General features: G+C 36.5%; 2 protein-coding genes across 5 annotated transcripts; one reads left to right on the forward strand and one right to left on the reverse strand.

Annotated features, from left to right (window-relative positions):
• Window positions 1-950: 950 nt before the first annotated feature.
• On the forward strand, window positions 951-17855 carry LOC123319109 (kynurenine formamidase). The gene is made up of 4 exons (XM_044905957.1): window positions 951-1135; window positions 1193-1294; window positions 17059-17278; window positions 17343-17855. The coding sequence occupies exons 1-4, from the start codon at window positions 1021-1023 to the stop codon at window positions 17785-17787; spliced, it is 882 nt and encodes a 293-aa protein (XP_044761892.1). The 5' UTR covers window positions 951-1020; the 3' UTR covers window positions 17788-17855.
• LOC123319110 (trypsin-3-like) lies at window positions 17848-20169 on the reverse strand. Of its 4 annotated transcripts, none has more exons than XM_044905958.1 (6): window positions 19991-20141; window positions 19841-19944; window positions 18876-19124; window positions 18569-18682; window positions 18351-18485; window positions 17848-18126 (listed from the first exon to the last, which is right to left on the reverse strand). In XM_044905958.1, exons 1-6 carry the CDS (start codon window positions 20019-20021, stop codon window positions 17893-17895), a joined length of 867 nt encoding a protein of 288 aa, XP_044761893.1. In that variant the 5' UTR covers window positions 20022-20141; the 3' UTR covers window positions 17848-17892. The 4 variants fall into 4 exon arrangements, with proteins under 4 accessions (XP_044761893.1, XP_044761895.1, XP_044761896.1 ...); XM_044905961.1 differs by having other exon boundaries at window positions 17896-18126; window positions 18351-18420; window positions 19991-20153; XM_044905959.1 differs by having other exon boundaries at window positions 17896-18126; window positions 18351-18513; window positions 19991-20147.
• Between the last annotated feature and the right edge of the window lie 495 nt (window positions 20170-20664).

Consider the following 20664-nt stretch of genomic DNA (forward strand, 5'->3'; position numbering starts at 1 on the left):
ACTCATATTAAACCAATGAACAGTATCTATTTATACAATATACATTAACTTTCTGCTGAATGTTTCATATTTCAAACGAATAATCGGAAATGTTCGACAAATGTGTTCATGAAAACATCATATATATGATATTCCAAGTGTATGATGTTTGGTTACTACTTAATATAAGTAGATTATACTACTAATCGAATTGTTCCGTTAATGTGATATTGATGTTAGCATTTTTAGCGTTATCGTTTATTTTTATGGTGTGGTGTATTAATCTGTATAAATTTTCTGTAAATATTTTTCGAAGAATAAAATCGAGATCGGAATGCAAAGTCTATACTTTTATTCATAATTAGTTCATCCTTCCATCTTACCCCAATTCGCTGTATGAATTGAAGGTCAAGTTCAAAACCAGCCTGAGCTGGCCAGTCATCATTTATCGGTATTCTGGGAGCTTCAACAGGCTGTACAAAGATTATACGGTTAACCCAAAGATTATAGAGTTAGTTAACCTAACTCTATAATCTTTGCGGTTAACCTAACCCAACCTGACTATAATAATTTGAATAACTCAAAAACCGTCCTTCCTTCTGCAAAATCGATACGCTTCTCAGCAAAGATTATAGAGTCTCTGTAATATTTGCTTCTCAGGATTGTGGATCCGCATAATCCCAAGAATTCTACTATTTGTAGAATGGGCCAACAATATGCTATTTCCATGAGTCATCAAAAATTTCGACAAACTTAAGTTCAAAAACTTTCGCACTTATTGGGCAACATCCTTTCTATAATAATAATCCTTCCAACAGTAAAGCGCACAAAACGAATAAACTTTGTGACGTAGACTTCCTGACCCAATCTATTTATTATTAAAATACCCTATCTCAGTTTAGCTACGCCTATGGATGAATTGCCTAACATTATTATGGCTTCTTATTTCCTTTCACTGCATTATATTTATATTATTACTAAACAACTATTGATAAACACACGAGATCAGTTCGTCATTCAGCATTATTCGTGGAGAATGAAATGACTTCAGAAAAGAGTTGTGATTTAGAACTGCTTTATTCTCCCAGTAAATGGTGTAAAAGATACAACACATCGGAAGAATGTATACAAGATCATGTTAAAATAATATCAGAAGGTAGGAATGTTTTAAATTTCAATATTCCATTCTACAACTCACATTTCATTCTTTTAGAAAGTCAGGTAGTACGTTCCAGCGTACCTGGGAACTTGGAGGTATCCTATGGAACATTACCAAAGGAAAAATACGACTTGTTTGGGATAGATTTGCCGAATAGTAAGTTCTGGAATAATCCCATTCATGTTTGATATTAGTGTTCGTTATCTAATCTGAAGTATAACGTGAAGTAATTGGCTTCTACTCAGGCACACGAACTCGATTTCGAACATCTCGATTTTTTGGGTCAAAAATGAGCAAGGGGTTAGACCCCCCAAAAATGACCTATTTGCTACTCTGTCTGAAAATTAGGGTAATTCATTACTATCCTAGGATATGGAGTGCATAGAATTTGTTTTGAAGATTCTAGAAAACCAAACAGTTGATGATTCAATAGAGAATTGCACTCCAGAGAGCTCTTCGAAGTCAACTCGAAAATAAAAAGTGGAGAAACAAAAAAAATTATTTTCTCCTAAACAGGGCCAGATATTTGAAATTTTGGTATGAAAATATAGGTTTTCGAACACGCTGAATCTATTGCGAGTATTTTCGAAAGCCTATCTTCCTTCGTTTAGATTTTCATCTTGGAAATGGCATTTTTCAGAAATTTTCAAATTTCAATCTGCGATATCTCCTGTTATATTCGTCTGATCGAATTGGGATTTCCGGTTATATAATCAGCGTTGCCTAGGCTTCCACCCTGGCACAAAAACTCGATTTCGAAAATCTCGATTTTTTGGGTCAAAAATGAGCAAGGGGTTAGACCCCCCTAAAATGACCTATTTGCTACTCTGTCTGAAAATTAGGATGTTCCATTACTATCCTAGGATATGGAGTGCATAGAATTTGTTTTGAAGATTCTAGCAAACCAAACAGTTGATGATTCAATGGAGAATTGCACTCCAGAGAGCTCTTCGAAGTCAACTCGAAAATGAAAAGTGGAAAAACAAAAAAAATTAATTTCTCCTAAACAGGGCCAGATATTTGAAATTTTGGTATGAAAATATAGGTTTTCGAATACGCTGAATCTATTGCGAGTATTTTCGAAAGCCTATCTTCCTTCGTTTAGATTTTCATCTTGGAAATGGCATTTTTCAAAAATTTGCAAATTTCAATCTGTGATATCTCCTGTTATATTCGTCTGATCGAATTGGGATTTCCGGTTATATAATTAGCGTTGCCTAGGCTTCCACCCTAGCACAAAAACTAGATTTCGAAAATCTCGATTTTTTGGGTCAAAAATGAGCAAGGGGTTAGACCCACTAAAATGACCTATTTGCTACTCTGTCTGAAAACTAGGATGTTCCATTACTATCCTAGGATATGGAGTGCATAGAACTTGTTTTGACGGTTCTAGAAAACCAAACAGTTGATGATTCAATGGAGAATTGCACTCCAGAGAGCTCTTCGAAGTCAACTCGAAAATGAAAAGTGGAAAAACAAAAAAAATTTATTTCTCCTAAACAGGGCCAGATATTTGAAATTTTGTTATGAAAATATAGGTTTTCGAACACGCTGAATCTATTGCGAGTATTTTCGAAAGCCTATCTTCCTGCGTTCAGATTTTCATCTTGGAAATGGCATTTTTCAAAAATTTGCAAATTTCAATCTGCGATATCTCCTGTTATATTCGTCTGATCGAATTGGGATTTCCGGTTATATAATCAGCGTTGTCTAGGCTTCCACCCTGGCACAAAAACTCGATTTCGAAAATCTCGATTTTTTGGGTCAAAAATGAGCAAGGGGTTAGACCCCCCTAAAATGACCTATTTGCTACTCTGTCTGAAAATTAGGATGTTCCATTACTATCCTAGGCTATGGAGTGCATAGAACTTGTTTTGAAGATTCTAGAAAACCAAACAGTTGATGATTCAATGGAGAATTGCACTTCAGAGAGCTCTTCGAAGTCAACTCGAAATTGAAAAGTGGAAAAACAAAAAAAAATTATTTCTCCTAAACAGGGCCAGATATTTGAAATTTTGGTATGAAAATATAGGTTTTCGAACACGCTGAATCTATTGCGAGTATTTTCGAAAGCCTATCTTCCTTCGTTTAGATTTTCATCTTGGAAATGGCATTTTTCAAAAATTTGCAAATTTCAATCTGCGATATCTCCTGTTATATTCGTCTGATCGAATTGGGATTTCCGGTTATATAATCAGCGTTGCCTAGGCTTCCACCCTGGCACAAAAACTCGATTTCGAAAATCTCGATTTTTTGGGTCAAAAATGAGCAAGGGGTTAGACCCCCCTGAAATCACCTATTTGCTACTCTGTCTGAAAATAAGGATGATCCATTACTATCCTAGGTTATGGAGTGCATAGAATTTGTTTTGAAGATTCTAGAAAACCAAACAGTTGATGATTGAATAGAGAATTGCACTCCGGAGAGCTCTTCGAATTCAACTCGAAAATGAAAAGTGAAAAAACAAAAACAATTAATTTCTCCTAAACAGGGCCAGATATTTGAAATTTTGGTATGAAAATATAGGTTTTCGAACACGCTGAATCTATTGCGAGTATTTTCGAAAGCCTATCTTCCTTCGTTTAGATTTTCATCTTGGAAATGGCATTTTTCAAAAATTTGCAAATTTCAATCTGCGATATCTCCTGTTATATTCGTCTGATCGAATTGGGATTTCCGGTTATATAATCAGCGTTGCCTAGGCTTCCACCCTGGCACAAAAACTCGATTTCGAAAATCTCGATTTTTTGGGTCAAAAATGAGCAAGGGGTTGGACCCCCCTAAAATGACCTATTTGCTACTCTGTCTGAAAATTAGGATGATCCATTACTATCCTAGGATATGGAGTGCATAGAATTTGTTTTGAAGATTCTAGAAAACCAAACAGTTGATGATTCATTAGAGAATTGCACTCCAGAGAGCTCTTCGAAGTCAACTCGAAAATGAAAAGTGAAAAAACAAAAAAAATTATTTTCTCCTAAACAGTGCCAGATATTTGGAATTTTGGTATGAAAATATAGGTTTTCGAACACGCTGAATCTATTGCGAGTATTTTCGAAAGCCTATCTTCCTTCGTTTAGATTTTCATCTTGGAAATGGCATTTTTCAAAAATTTGCAAATTTCAATCTGCGATATCTCCTGTTATATTCGTCTGATCGAATTGGGATTTCCGGTTATATAATCAGCGTTGCCTAGGCTTCCACCCTAGCACAAAAACTCGATTTCGAAAATCTCGATTTTTTGGGTCAAAAATGAGCAAGGGGTTAGACCCCCCAAAATGACCTATTTGCTACTCTGTCTGAAAATTAGGATGATCCATTACTATCCTAGGATATGGAGTGCATAGAATTTGTTTTGAAGATTCTAGAAAACCAAACAGTTGATGATTCATTAGAGAATTGCACTCCAGAGAGCTCTTCGAAGTCAACTCGAAATTGAAAAGTGGAAAAAAAAAAATAAATTATTTTCTCCTAAACAGGGCCAGATATTTGAAATTTTGGTATGAAAATATAGGTTTTCGAACACGCTGAATCTATTGCGAGTATTTTCGAAAGCCCATCTTCCTTCGTTTAGATTTTCATCTTGGAAATGGCATTTTTCAAAAATTTGCAAATTTCAATCTGCGATATCTCCTGTTATATTCGTCTGATCGAATTGGGATTTCCGGTTATATAATCAGCGTTGCCTAGGCTTAAACCCTAGCACAAAAACTCGATTTCGAAAATCTCGATTTTTTGGGTCAAAAATGAGCAAGGGGTTAGACCCCCCTAAAATGACCTATTTGCTACTCTGTCTGAAAATTAGGATGTTCCATTACTATCCTAGGATATGGAGTGCATAGAATTTGTTTTGAAGATTCTAGAAAACCAAACAGTTGATAATTCAATGGAGAATTGCACTCCAGAGAGCTCTTCGAAGTCAACTCGAAAATGAAAAGTGGAAAAACAAAAAAAATTATTTTCTCCTAAACAGTGCCAGATATTTGAAATTCTGGTATGAAAATATAGGTTTTCGAACACGCTGGATCTATTGCGAGTATTTTCGAAAGCCCATCTTCCTTCGTTTAGATTTTCATCTTGGAAATGGCATTTTTCAAAAATTAGCAAATTTCAATCTGTGATATCTCCTGTTATATTCGTCTGATCGAATTGGGATTTCCGGTTATATAATCAGCGTTGCCTAGGCTTCCACCCTGGCACAAAAACTCGATTTCGAAAATCTCGATTTTTTGGGTCAAAAATGAGCAAGGGGTTAGACCCCCCTAAAATGACCTATTTGCTACTCTGTCTGAAAATTAGGATGATCCATTACTATCCTAGGATATGGAGTGCATAGAATTTGTTTTGAAGATTCTAGAAAACCAAACAGTTGATGATTGAATAGAGAATTGCACTCCGGAGAGCTCTTCGAATTCAACTCGAAAATGAAAAGTGGAAAAACAAAAACAATTAATTTCTCCTAGGGATGGGCGAAAAATATCGATATATCGAAATATCGATATTTTTTAAAAAAATAATCGATAAATATCGTCGATATTTCGAATTCCGATACTATCATGACCATCATTGACCATCATGACGAGAACACGTGGAATCGAGTGCTCGCATTGTAAGAATAAATTAGACCGATACGATGATTTCATCAAGTGTACAAAGTGTGGAAATTCTTTTCATTTAAAATGTTTGAACCTAACCTTGGAAGACTTGAATAGTTTTCGTGAAAGAGGAATACTTGGCGAGTGGACTTGTGCATCATGTACTGGAAAGTACCCGAACACTGCCGTAACGGACGAAGATGGGAATGCATCTGATAGTAATCCAGTGGGGAAGTTCTACATTGGACGAGACGATATGGAAAATCTTTTTCGTGAGTTTACAAGGGAGATTTCCCTACAATTCACTCAGCGAATAAATAATCTGAATGAATTAGTTACCAGCCAGAGTAAACAAATAGTCATGTTGGCGGAGGAAATAAAAACGTTACGATCTGAAATTAATGGTCGAAAAAACGCCGAGCCACGTGAGAAGATCATTAACCGGAACCCCCGATTGATAACACAGCGTACATCTGATATCGGCTTATCGGCGAATGATTCACCGGCTCAGCTGTTGCCGAATGAAATTAGTTGTGAACCCATGATCCCTTCGGGTTCAGGTGTTCCCGATAGTATTCCGTCCCCAACGCGTCATAGCGGAAAACGCAATGAAGTTGTTCATACTGACAAAAACACAGGGAGTTCACATACCAATGTGAAACACAAGCTAGTCAATGAACCTTCGAGGTTTCCCACTGAGGACAGTAATTGGACTAAGGTTGGCCGTAAAAATAATGCGGGGCGCCGTAGATTCAGACCATCACTTGTTGTTGGAAGTTTCGAGGGAGCAACAAATGTTTCTGGAAATGAAAGGAAGATCACCTTCCATGTATCTAATTTGAAACCTGATACTAGTCTGGTCGATCTTGGGACTTTCTTGAAAAAACATTTCACAAACGCCGAATGTGAATCTATCCAGTCTAAACACCCGAATAAATATTCATCTTTTAAGGTGACTTTGATGAGGGATGAAAAGGAGAAGGCTCTGAATGCTGCTTGTTGGCCAAACAACGCCTCAGTTCGGTATTTTTTTCATCGGAGGGTGGGAAACCAGCCAACCTCATTTCCGGAGAAGAGTACCGATTCGGTTTCCTACAGCTGAATGTACAGGGATTGCTCAGTAAAATGAATCAACTTGAGGTCCTGATTGGGGATCACAAGCCTCAAGTCATAAGTCTGGCGGAGCATTGGTGCTCCAGAATGGCTCTTGAAACTGTTAGAGTGCCGGGATTTGAGTTGGCGACGTCCTATTGTCGTCCGACTAGATTGCGTGGAGGAGTATTGCTGTTGGTGCGGACGGGATTGGAGATGGTTGATCTTGGACTGGATCGTTTCTCTGTTGAGATGCACTGTGAACTTTGTGCGGTTAAATTGAAGATCTGTGGTTCGGTGGTTTGTGTCATGAGTGTGTATCGGCCCCCCTCTGGTGATCTGCGGGTGTTTTTGAAGATTATGTCACATGTTTTAAGACTTTGTGTTGAGATTAGTTCTAAGATCTTTGTTTGTGGAGACTTGAATGTGAATTATCTTGACACATCTTGCCATAGCAAGAATTTGTTGGATGATTTGTTAACCAGTTTCAATTTGAATGTCACTTGTCTTCTGCCAACCAGAATTTTATCCAAAATTGACTATATTTTGACTAATGTTGATCAGAGCTGTTGCGTGCCGACTGTTTTCGAGGGGAACATTGCTGATCACAGGGCTTTTTTGTTGAACTATGTAATCGAAAATGAACCAGAACATGTTCCTACCTCTTCCTGTCAAATGATTAGGGACTTATCTGATGCCAATCTTGCTAGTCTTATGAGGCATATCGAAACTAATGACTTCGATGAGATTTATTTAGAAAATGAAGTAGATGATTGTTTTGAAGCTTTCCTAAATATTGTAACATGGCTTGTTGATAAATATTGTCCTATGAGATCCATAAGACGTGTTTCTGATGATAGTTCTCGGTGGATTACGCAGGAGGTTCGTGGGGCCAGCAAAAACCTTAAACTCCTTCATTGGATCTCTAGTGGAGTAAATACTCAAGAGGCTTGGAGTAGTTACAAAATAGCTAAAACTAAGTACAAAAAATTATTGAGAAATACCAAGTACAAATATTATAACGATGTTATCGAAAGTTCTAACAATAAGAATAAAACAGTATGGAGTCTAGTAAATACCGAGTTAGGACGTAAAAGATCCAAATTTAAGAATATCAGTTTGAACATTGATGGTGCTCATGTATCTGAGCCACTAGAGGTTGCCAATGCCTTTGGGAGCTATTTTTCGTCGGCGGCGTCGGTTTCACTTGACGAATATTTTGGGCCTCAGCGTTCTTCTTGCTGTACTACGATGACAATGGCCAACAAATCCTTTTTCTTTCATCCGATTACCGAGGAAGAAACAGCTGATATCATTAGATTGGTTAAGAATAAATGTAGCACTGGATTAGACCGGTTATCTGCCAAAATTGTAAAATCCATGAGTTCTTATATCGCGAAGCCACTTTCTTATATCATTAATTTGTCTGTGGCCTCGGGTAAATTTCCATCGCGATTGAAGATGGCATCTGTCATTCCTGTTCATAAGAAAAATGACACAGATGATGTTGTCAATTACAGGCCCATCTCTGTATTGAGCGTGTTCTCTAAAATCATTGAAAGAGCAGTATACAACAGGATAATGAATTACTTGAACAAGTTTGATATCATTTCTGAAAATCAACATGGTTTCAGGGCGGGTCATTCCACGCAGTCGGCGGCTAGTGAGTTCATTCAGTATGTTCACGAGCATTTGGACAAGGGTTTTTTTGTGGCGGGATTGTTTTTTGATCTGGCACGAGCTTTTGACAGTCTTGATATTCGATTTGTTAAAGATAAGTTATATAGTTTAGGCTTTCGGGGTATCTTTTTGAAATGGATAATATGTTATCTGACGGGAAGATCATTCTACGTAAGTGTTGACGGGTCGACCTCCGGGAGATATTTTGTGGATATGGGAGTTCCGCAGGGCTCCGTGTTGGGACCATTGATATTTTTGTTGTTCATTAATGATTTACCAAAATACATTAGAGCAGGTATACTGGCCCTCTTTGCAGATGACACCTCGATGGTGGTCACGGCGCGTAGCGTTGCGGAGCTCTCTGAGAACTGTAGATTGGTTATGGGAGATTTTTGTAACTGGTGTCATAGGAACAGTCTAATGGTTAACGTTGGTAAAACAGAGTGCATATATTTCAAGATGAATAATACCACAGACCAACAAATAAACATTACATACGGAGACACTACCATAGTCTCTCGGCCGTTCGCTAGATTCTTGGGAGTGTACGTCGATGGCGGTCTCAGGTGGAGTGATCATGTGGAAAGTCTCAGTAAAAAATTGAATAGGTCTTTTTTTGCTATAAGCAGAGTTAAGCACTCTCTCCCATTGGTCACCATTTTCAGTATTTACTATAGCCTAGTTTATAGTAATATTAGCTACAACATTGTATTGTGGGGAAATTCAACATGTGCGAATCGCATTTTTATCACGCAAAAGCGTATTGTTCGCATGATGCTCGGTCTGGGGCCGCTGGAATCGTGTGGACCCTCATTTATTAAATATAGAATCCTACCAGTACCTTGTATTTATATATATAATTGTGTGTTATTGATTAAGGAAAATGTCCACAAATTAAGTAAGTCTTCCGATTACCATGATTATGGAACAAGGAATGGTGACATTCTGTGCACCACTAAGCATAGAACCACAAAATTTGAAAGTTCCCCGTATTATCAGGGTTCCAAATTGTTCAACCACCTTCCTGTAGAAATGAGATGCCTTGACTGTCGTCGGTTCAAAAAGGCTGTCAAATCCTTATTGTTGAATAAAGGATATTATAGTGTGGCGGAATATTTAAATGACAAATTGTCCTAGAAATTTTATTTTTTATTGATTAACGTTTTTTACTATTAATTGTGTGTTATTGTATATTTGTATTATTTTTATTGTTTGTAATTGTATAATGACGTATCCTATACATATCTATGTGTCAGAAAGGATTCAATATATTATTATTATTATATTATTATTATTATCGACTATCGATATTTATTTCGAAGTATCAAATTTCGATATTTTTCCATGTGTCGCACATCGTTGATCTGATATGTTTAGTGCAAAGATTATAAGATTATAATCTTTGGTTTAGTGTGTAGTATAACGACCACGACAATGAGTGGTGTGTTGGGTTAACTATGGAGGGTTAACCCTCCATAGGGTTAACTTAAGTTCAATCCTTCGTATCTACGCATTGAACTCTATGGGTTCCCATAGAGTTCAATATATCTACGGTACGGGTAGATCATTGTTACGCTTTGTGACAGGAGTTCTAAACGAAAAGAAAAGGAGTGCACGTGCAATTTGCACTTAAAATAGTAATTGAAATCAGTTTTGTATTTTGAATGATAAAAATATTGATAACACTTCCAAATCTGTGCTTCATTCCGAATATTTTAATAAAGCTCATGGGTAACCACAAATTTTGTATATATCGTTAAACCGATATATTCAAATAATAAAAATATTGATAACACTTCCAAATCTGTGTTTCATCCCGACTATTCCAATATATCGATATATCGAAATATCGATATTTTTTCACGATATATATCGATACTGTCGAGAAATATCGATACAATATATATCGATATTTTTTTCACGTTTGCCCATCCCTAATTTCTCCTAAACAGGGCCAGATATTTGAAATTTTGGTATGAAAATATAGGTTTTCGAACACGCTGAATCTATTGCGAGTATTTTCGAAAGCCTATCTTCCTTCGTTTAGATTTTCATCTTGGAAATGGCATTTTTCAAAAATTTGCAAATTTCAATCTGCGATATCTCCTGTTATATTCGTCTGATCGAATTGCGATTTCCGGTTATATAATCAGCGTTGCCTAGGCTTCCACCCTAGCACAAAAACTCGATTTCGAAAATCTCGAATTTTTGGGTCAAAAATGAGTAAGGGGTTAGACCCCCCTAAAATGACCTATTTGCTACTCTGTCTGAAAACTAGGATGTTCAATTACTATCCTAGGATATGGAGTGCATAGAACTTGTTTTGAAGATTCTAGAAAACCAAACAGTTGATGATTGAATAGAGAATTGCACTCCAGAGAGCTCTTCGAAGTCAACTCGAAAATGAAAAGTGGAAAAACAAAAAAAATTTATTTCTCCTAAACAGGGCCACATATTTGAAATTTTGGTATGAAAATATAGGTTTTCGAACACGCTGAATCTATTGCGAGTATTTTCGAAAGCCTATCTTCCTGCGTTTAGATTTTCATCTCGGAAATGGCATTTTTCAAAAATTTGCAAATTTCAATCTGCGATATCTCCTGTTATATTCGTCTGATCGAATTGGGATTTCCGGTTATATAATCAGCGTTGCCTAGGCTTCCACCCTGGCACAAAAACTCGATTTCGAAAATCTCGATTTTTTGGGTCAAAAATGAGCAAGGGGTTAGACCCCCCTAAAATGACCTATTTGCTACTCTGTCTGAAAATTAGGATGTTCCATTACTATCCTAGGCTATGGAGTGCATAGAACTTGTTTTGAAGATTCTAGAAAACCAAACAGTTGATGATTCAATGGAGAATTGCACTTCAGAGAGCTCTTCGAAGTCAACTCGAAAATGAAAAGTGGAAAAACAAAAAAAATTAATTTCTCCTAAACAGGGCCACATATTTGAAATTTTGGTATGAAAATATAGGTTTTCGAACACGCTGAATCTATTGCGAGTATTTTCGAAAACCTATCTTCCTGCGTTTAGATTTTCATCTTGGAAATGGCATTTTTCAAAAATTTGCAAATTTCAATCTGCGATATCTCCTGTTATATTCGTCTGATCGAATTGGGATTTCCGGTTATATAATCAGCGTTGCCTAGGCTTCCACCCTGGCACAAAAACTCGATTTCGAAAATCTCGATTTTTTGGGCCAAAAATGAGCAAGGGGTTAGACCCCCCTAAAATGACCTATTTGCGACTCTGTCTGAAAATTAGGATGTTCCATTACTATCCTAGGATATGGAGTGCATAGAACTTGTTTTGAAGATTCTAGAAAACCAAACAGTTGATGATTCAATGGAGAATTGCACTCCAGAGAGCTCTTCGAAGTCAACTCTAAAATGAAAAGTGGAAAAACAAAAAAAATTAATTTCTCCTAAACAGAGCCACATATTTGAAATTTTTGTATGAAAATATAGGTTTTCGAACACGCTGAATCTATTGCGAGTATTTTCGAAAGCCTATCTTCCTTCGTTTAGATTTTCATCTTCCAAATGGCATTTTTCAAAAATTTGCAAATTTCAATCTGCGATATCTTCTGTTATATTCGTCTGATCGAATTGGGATTTCCGGTTATATAATCAGCGTTGCCTAGGCTTCCACCCTGGCACAAAAACTCAATTTCGAAAATCTCGATTTTTTGGGTCAAAAATGAGCAAGGGGTTAGACCCCCCTAAAATGACCTATTTGCTACTCTGTCTGAAAATTAGGATGTTCCATTACTATCCTAGGATATGGAGTGCGTAGAACTTGTTTTGAAGATTCTAGAAAACCAAACAGTTGATGATTCAATGGAGAATTGCACTCCAGAGAGCTCTTCGAAGTCAACTCGAAAATGAAAAGTGGAAAAACAAAAAAATTTATTTCTCCTAAACAGGGCCAGATATTTGAAATTTTGGTATGAAAATATAGGTTTTCGAACACGCTGAATCTATTGCGAGTATTTTCGAAAGCCTATCTTCCTTCGTTTAGATTTTCATCTTGGAAATGGCATTTTTCAAAAATTTGCAAATTTCAATCTGCGATATCTCCTGTTATATTCGTCTGATCGAATTGGGATTTCCGGTTATATAATCAGCGTTGCCTAGGCTTCCACCCTGGCACAAAAACTCGATTTCGAAAATCTCGATTTTTTGGGTCAAAAATGAGCAAGGGGTTAGACCCCCCTAAAATGACCTATTTGCTACTCTGTCTGAAAATTAGGATGTTCCATTACTATCCTAGGATATGGAGTGCGTAGAATTTGTTTTGAAGATTCTAGAAAACCAAACAGTTGATGATTCAATAGAGAATTGCACTCCAGAGAGCTCTTCGAAGTCAACTCGAAAATGAAAAGTGGAAAAACAAAAAAAATTATTTTCTCCTGAACAGGGCCAGATATTTGAAATTTTGGTATGAAAATATAGGTTTTCGAACACGCTGAATCTATTGCGAGTATTTTCGAAAGCCTATCTTCCTTCGTTTAGATTTTCATCTTGGAAATGGCATTTTTCAAAAATTTGCAAATTTCAATCTGCAATATCTCCTGTTATATTCGTCTGATCTCTACGGGATTTCCGGTTATATAATCAGCGTTGCCTAGGCTTCCACCCTAGCGCAAAAACTCGATTTCGAAAATCTCGATTTTTTGGGTCAAAAATGAGCAAGGGGTTAGACCCCCCTAAAATGACCTATTTGCTACTCTGTCTGAAAACTAGGAGGTTCCATTACTATCCTAGGATATGGAGTGCATAGAATTTGTTTTGGAGATTCTAGAAAACCAAATAGTTGATGATTCAATAGAGAATTGCACTCCAGAGAGCTCTTCGAATTCAACTCGAAAATGAAAAGTGGAAAAACAAAAAAAATTCTTTTCTCCTATACAGGGCCAGATATTCGAAATTTTGGTATGAAAATATAGGTTTTCGAACACGCTGAATCTATTGCGAGTATTTTCGAAAGCCTATCTTCCTTCGTTTAGATTTTCATCTTGGAAATGGCATTTTTCAAAAATTTGCAAATTTCAATCTGCGATATCTCCTGTTACATTCGTCTGATCGAATTGGGATTTCCGGTTATATAATCAGCGTTGCCTAGGCTTCCACCCTAGCACAAAAACTCGATTTCGAAAATCTCGATTTTTTGGGTCAAAAATGAGCAAGGGGTTAGACCCCCCTAAAATGACCTATTTGCTACTCTGTCTGAAAATTAGGAGGTTCCATTACTATCCTAGAATATGGAATGCATAGAATTTGTTTTGAAGATTCTAGAAAACCAAACAGTTGATGATTCAATAGAGAATTGCACTCCAGAGAGCTCTTCGAAGTCAACTCGAAAATGAAAAGTGGAAAAACAAAAAAAATTATTTTCTCCTGAACAGGGCCAGATATTTGAAATTTTGGTATGAAAATATAGGTTTTCGAACACGCTGAATCTATTGCGAGTATTTTCGAAAGCCTATCTTCCTTCGTTTAGATTTTCATCTTGGAAATGGCATTTTTCAAAAATTTGCAAATTTCAATCTGCAATATCTCCTGTTATATTCGTCTGATCTCTACGGGATTTCCGGTTATATAATCAGCGTTGCCTAGGCTTCCACCCTAGCGCAAAAACTCGATTTCGAAAATCTCGATTTTTTGGGTCAAAAATGAGCAAGGGGTTAGACCCCCCTAAAATGACCTATTTGCTACTCTGTCTGAAAACTAGGAGGTTCCATTACTATCCTAGGATATGGAGTGCATAGAATTTGTTTTGAAGATTCTAGAAAACCAAATAGTTGATGATTCAATAGAGAATTGCACTCCAGAGAGCTCTTCGAAGTCAACTCGAAAATGAAAAGTGGAAAAACAAAAAAAATTCTTTTCTCCTATACATGGCCAGATATTCGAAATTTTGGTATGAAAATATAGGTTTTCGAACACGCTGAATCTATTGCGGGTATTTTCGAAAGCCTATCTTCCTTCGTTTAGATTTTCATCTTGGAAATGGCATTTTTCAAAAATTTGCAAATTTCAATCTGCGATATCTCCTGTTACATTCGTCTGATCGAATTGGGATTTCCGGTTATATAATCAGCGTTGCCTAGGCTTCCACCCTAGCACAAAAACTCGATTTCGAAAATCTCGATTTTTTGGGTCAAAAATGAGCAAGGGGTTAGACCCCCCTAAAATGACCTATTTGCTACTCTGTCTGAAAATTAGGAGGTTCCATTACTATCCTAGGATACGGAGTGCATTGAATTTGTTTTGAAGATTCTAGAGAACCAAACAGTTGATGATTCAATAGAGAATTGCACTCCAGAGAGCTCTTCGAAGTCAACTCGAAAATGAAAAGTGGAAAAACAAAAAAAATTATTTTCTCCTGAACAGGGCCAGATATTTGAAATTTTGGTATGAAAATATAGGTTTTCGAACACGCTGAATCTATTGCGAGTATTTTCGAAAGCCTATCTTCCTTCGTTTAGATTTTCATCTTGGAAATGGCATTTTTCAAAAATTTGCAAATTTCAATCTGCGATATCTCCTGTTATATTCGTCTGATCTCCACGGGATTTCCGGTTATATAATCAGCGTTGCCTAGGCTTCCACCCTAGCACAAAAACTCGATTTCGAAAATCTCGATTTTTTGGGTCAAAAATGAGCAAGTGGTTAGACCCCCCTAAAATGACCTATTTGCTAGTCTGTCTGAAAATTAGGAGGTTCCATTACTATCCTAGCATATGGAGTGCATAGAATTTGTTTTGAAGATTCTAGAAAACCAAACAGTTGATGATTCAATAGAGAATTGCACTCCAGAGAGCTCTTCGAAGTCAACTCGAAAATGAAAAGTGGAAAAACAAAAAAAATTATTTTCTCCTGAACAGGGCCAGATATTTGAAATTTTGGTATGAAAATATAGGTTTTCGAACACGCTGAATCTATTGCGAGTATTTTCGAAAGCCTATCTTCCTTCGTTTAGATTTTCATCTTGGAAATGGCATTTTTCAAAAATTTGCAAATTTCAATCTGCAATATCTCCTGTTATATTCGTCTGATCTCTACGGGATTTCCGGTTATATAATCAGCGTTGCCTAGGCTTCCACCCTAGCGCAAAAAGTCGATTTCGAAAATCTCGATTTTTTGGGTCAAAAATGAGCAAGGGGTTAGACCCCCCTAAAATGACCTATTTGCTACTCTGTCTGAAAACTAGGAGGTTCCATTACTATCCTAGGATATGGAGTGCATAGAATTTGTTTTGGAGATTCTAGAAAACCAAATAGTTGATGATTCAATAGAGAATTGCACTCCAGAGAGCTCTTCGAATTCAACTCGAAAATGAAAAGTGGAAAAACAAAAAAAATTCTTTTCTCCTATACAGGGCCAGATATTCGAAATTTTGGTATGAAAATATAGGTTTTCGAACACGCTGAATCTATTGCGAGTATTTTCGAAAGCCTATCTTCCTTCGTTTAGATTTTCATCTTGGAAATGGCATTTTTCAAAAATTTGCAAATTTCAATCTGCGATATCTCCTGTTACATTCGTCTGATCGAATTGGGATTTCCGGTTATATAATCAGCGTTGCCTAGGCTTCCACCCTAGCACAAAAACTCGATTTCGAAAATCTCGATTTTTTGGGTCAAAAATGAGCAAGGGGTTAGACCCCCCTAAAATGACCTATTTTCTACTCTGTCTGAAAATTAGGAGGTTCCATTACTATCCTAGAATATGGAATGCATAGAATTTGTTTTGAAGATTCTAGAAAACCAAACAGTTGATGATTCAATTGAGAATTGCACTCCAGAGAGCTCTTCGAAGTCAACTCGAAAATGAAAAGTGGAAAAACAAAAAATATTATTTTCTCCTGAACAGGGCCAGATATTTGAAATTTAGGTATGAAAATATAGGTTTTCGAACACGCTGAATCTATTGCGAGTATTTTCGAAAGCCTATCTTCCTTCGTTTAGATTTTCATCTTGGAAATGGCATTTTTCAAAAATTTGCAAATTTCAATCTGCGATATCTCCTGTTATATTCGTCTGATCTCTACGGGATTTCCGGTTATATAATCAGCGTTGCCTAGGCTTCCACCCTAGCACAAAAACTCGATTTCGAAAATCTCGATTATTTGGGTCAAAAATGAGCAAGGGGTTAGACCCCCCTAAAATGACACATTTGCTACTCTGTCTGAAAATTAGGAGGTTCCATTACTATCCTAGGATATGGAGTGCATAGAATTTGTTCTGAAGATTCTAGAAAACCAAACAGTTGATGATTCAATAGAGAATTGCACTCCAGAGAGCTCTTCGAAGTCATCTCGAAAATGAAAAGTGGAAAAACAAAAAAAATTATTTTCTCCCAAACAGGCCCAGATATTTGAGATTCTGGTATGCAAATATAGTTTTTCGAACACGTTGAATCTATTGCAAGAAATTTCGAAAGCCTGTCTTCCTTCGTTGAGATTTTCATCCTGGAAATGGCATTTTTCGAAAATTGCAATTTTCAATCTGCTATATATCCTCAAATTCAATAATATTTCTTTATAGATTCCCCAATAATCTTCTACATACACGGAGGATACTGGCAAGAGGAGTGCATAAACAGAAAAAACTCATCTTTCCTAGCAAAAACTTTCCATAAGCATGGTATCAAATCGTTCATCATCGGCTACGAGCTCTGTCCTGACGTTGGTCTAGACGAAATCGTATACCAAACACAAAAGGCGTTGAGAATTTGTTTGGACTATGCGAAAAGAAAAGGCTCAAGGTGAAAACTTATACTTCTGGTACCTATCAAGAAAACCCATAATCATGACGCATATATTTTTCAGGGGTATATGCCTTATGGGACACTCAGCCGGTGCTCACTTAGTAGCTCACCTCTTCACCAAGTTCGTCAATACTTTACCACCCGAAGATGTCAATCTACTCAGATCTGCTTACCTCATAGGTGGCATATACGACCTTGAACCATTAGTATCTACCTCTTACAACATTCCAATGAAACTGACCAACGAGACAGCCAAACGCTACAGTCCGATCCACCACAGGATGTCAGACTGCGACACCAAATTCTTCATAGTCGTTGGCAAAAATGACAGCCCAGCCTTCGTGGCACAATCGGAAATGGTCAACCGAAGGTTTGAATCCCAAAATATGGCAACGAGACTACTGGTTATGGGTGATATAGACCATTTTGATATCATAGAAAGATTATCTGATGAGCAATTCAAACTGACTAGGATGATTCTGAAGACCCTGACTGAAATATATTGATTTTTCTTTGCCTTTACCTACAATTTTTTGTGTTGTGTGTTTCGAATAGAAAATCATATATACAATCGGCAGTTTAATTGTCGTGTATCTTAAATAACAAACATTTCAAAAATTCCAAGGTATAATTCGAGAAAAAATCATCGAAACTTGTAAAAATAAAATGAATACATTGTTAGGGACTTCGTGTAGACCCGAATTTATGGTCCGCATGGAGTATTTGATCCAGGATCGGTAAGCATAAACATCTGTATAAACACCAGGATTCACCCCGCACCCTTCACCGAATGATACTACTCCTGCAAGGGTTCTATTGCACACCAAACCACCTCCTGAATCACCCTAAAAAAAGGAGATGCTAAATAATATAACATCAAAATGTAGGAAGGTAGGTAATTTATAATTATATGAACCTTGATATAGGATCTTTGGGTGAAAGAAGGTAAAATTATGTCACATAGTGGCGGTTCCAGGAGTGATTTTGAGTAGGGTCATTTGAAACTCTGTAAGGTACCTATATCTTTTTAATTGTTATATAATCTATATTAGCATTGACTTTACCTCACCTGACAAGAATCCCTCCCATAAGAACCTGCACAAATGACTTTTAGTGAGATTATTTCTGGGTAAATCTTTCTGCAATAAGATTTTGCTATTATTGGCACTTCTACATACTTCAAATTGCTGCTCACTACATTCAACTGAAAATTTATTCACTTGTGACATATTCTGGAATTCTGGAAGTTGTTATACATGGGAGATTTTTAATAATATAATAACGCACCTCATGATCAGTAATTCCCCATCCTGAAACATTACATGGAGCGTTTGTATGGACTTTATAGTTAGAAATTTCTACAGGCTGGATGTTCTCGTTCCAAATGAAAGGAGGTGAAACCTAAAAAGTTCAAAAAAGTATAGACTTCCAAGCCTTACTACTACTATGGTATCTCTATTACGAATTATTCGATCTCTGTTGATAAAAGGGAACTATAATAGAAGAGAAATAAAACAACAGTGAGTTTGATACTATTATAGGGCATAACTGAGGTATATAATAGGTATAATATATTTATATTTTGAATGATTACCTTCCATAACGCAATGTCATTTTTTATGAATTTATCGTCATAACTTGGATGAACGTAGACTGCAGACACAGATCTTGATTCAGTTTTGTTGGAAGATTTCCTAATATTCAGGTCTCCAGCGATAACCCTCAAATTGTGCCTGCTTAATGGTTTTTTATCATGGAAACAGCAATGTGCGGCTGTTAAGATCAAGCTTTCACTTATTATGGACCCTCCACATAAATGGTGCCCCGCATATCTGAGAGAGACCTATAACATTACATTTCTTCATATTCAACAGAGAAAAGAAGAGTTTTTGTTTATAAATATTTGTTGCAACCATCATTTATAACTAAACTAGGCATAATTCTAATGTCCCTGGAATTGTATAGGCTGGGAATCAGCAAAGAGTGATGAAACGTCGACTTAGTTAAAAAAGTACAGTGTTTCTTTTCCATTAGTCCTATAACCAATGATTCCCAGTCTATTATAACTAAAATTATATCCAATCAACCATATGTGTGTGGGCCATTTCTGAGGGATTCAAGAAATTCAAACTTTCTGAGGCAATCTCTATAATCAAATAGTTCGTTGTATCATTTACTTGAATTCAATTTTTGTTCAAAGCGAGTGTAATCGAGTTGTTGATAGAACATATGAAGACTTCATTAGAGATTTCCTGATTGACCTAGACCGCATATCAAGAGATACCTTCAGGAAAATACTGAAAAACTTGAAGAATTTCGGCTATTTTATAACAATTGGGAAAATGATCCCAACTCGAAAATTTCAACTTAGTAGTTCTTTTCTTTCGGAAGTTACGAATGACGAATGAATGAATTGATCAAATGAGTCAAACCCAACCGTTTGAGACTATTTCCTACTCAAAAATTTCAAGAATCAATTCAGATACGAGATAAAAATAGCGCCGATAACCTTCTACTAACAAGTTACATACTTTAGTTCATTAGAGATTATCCACGCACCTGATAAGAAAAATCACTTCTGTTTTTCACTGTTAACCCACCAATAATTTTCAACTTTGTGTCACTCTTGTTCGACTCTATAGAATCAGCGTAAAACCTAAAAACTACTGGAAATAAAGAAATTATCGAACGCAAAATTTTTCAAGCTACCTATCAAAATAATCAATAATTCATGAAACATTCCGAAAATATCAGCATATGATCAAATCTAGCCGAAATGAGATTGCAATCAGATTCATTTGAGATTACTGATGGTGGAATACGTTATCAGCGTAATATTTGCATGAGAATGCTAGATAAAACAATTACATAAGCCTTTGTATAGTTTTCATTCAAGGATGCACCTACCTATACTTCCTTGTAAAGGGATAGACAGAGCGAGTCAAAACATAACCGACGCAACATTTTAATTTCGAGGTAAAAAATTCCTACAACTAATATTTATTATAAAATAATCCGATCTTAGAGGCAATGAGGTATACAGAGTATATCTTGTATAGATTTTTTCTATTATGAGATTATTAGATTATATCTATAGATATTAGGTGGCGTTACAGAAGATATAGAATTTTTTTCCCAAACGACTGGTATGATTTTGATGATATTTTGTTTGTTGGTTTGGGTGGTAGAAACGATCGTTTCTTGTAGGCTTCGCGTAATGGGGTGAGACCCCAGAGGCGAGAAACACAGCTTTTCGAACGGTTAGGACCATAGAGAAAGGGACTCTTGTCTCTGGTTAGGACGATACAAAAGGTATGGTTTCGATCAAATCTAGTGTGTGAGTTTCAGTGAAGCCCAGGATTGTGCAGATTCACAAAAGAGCC

Source organism: Coccinella septempunctata, chromosome 8, assembly GCF_907165205.1.
Source record: "Coccinella septempunctata chromosome 8, icCocSept1.1, whole genome shotgun sequence".
Taxonomy (NCBI): domain Eukaryota; kingdom Metazoa; phylum Arthropoda; class Insecta; order Coleoptera; family Coccinellidae; genus Coccinella; species Coccinella septempunctata.

Excerpts from the sequence above, each read along its gene's own strand:
- LOC123319109 (XM_044905957.1), top strand. The coding sequence starts at position 1,021 with ATGACTTCAGAAAAGAGTTGTGATTTAGAACTGCTTTATTCTCCCAGT. Across the intron at positions 1,136-1,192 it reads TGTTAAAATAATATCAGAAG|AAAGTCAGGTAGTACGTTCC; the intron begins GTAGGAATGTTT and ends TCATTCTTTTAG. Across the intron at positions 1,295-17,058 it reads TGGGATAGATTTGCCGAATA|ATTCCCCAATAATCTTCTAC; the intron begins GTAAGTTCTGGA and ends ATTTCTTTATAG.
- LOC123319110 (XM_044905958.1), bottom strand. The coding sequence starts at position 20,021 with ATGTTTCATGAATTATTGATTATTTTGATAG. Across the intron at positions 19,945-19,990 it reads ATTATTGATTATTTTGATAG|TTTTTAGGTTTTACGCTGAT; the intron begins GTAGCTTGAAAA and ends TATTTCCAGTAG. Across the intron at positions 18,127-18,350 it reads ATGGGAGGGATTCTTGTCAG|GGTGATTCAGGAGGTGGTTT; the intron begins GTGAGGTAAAGT and ends TCCTTTTTTTAG.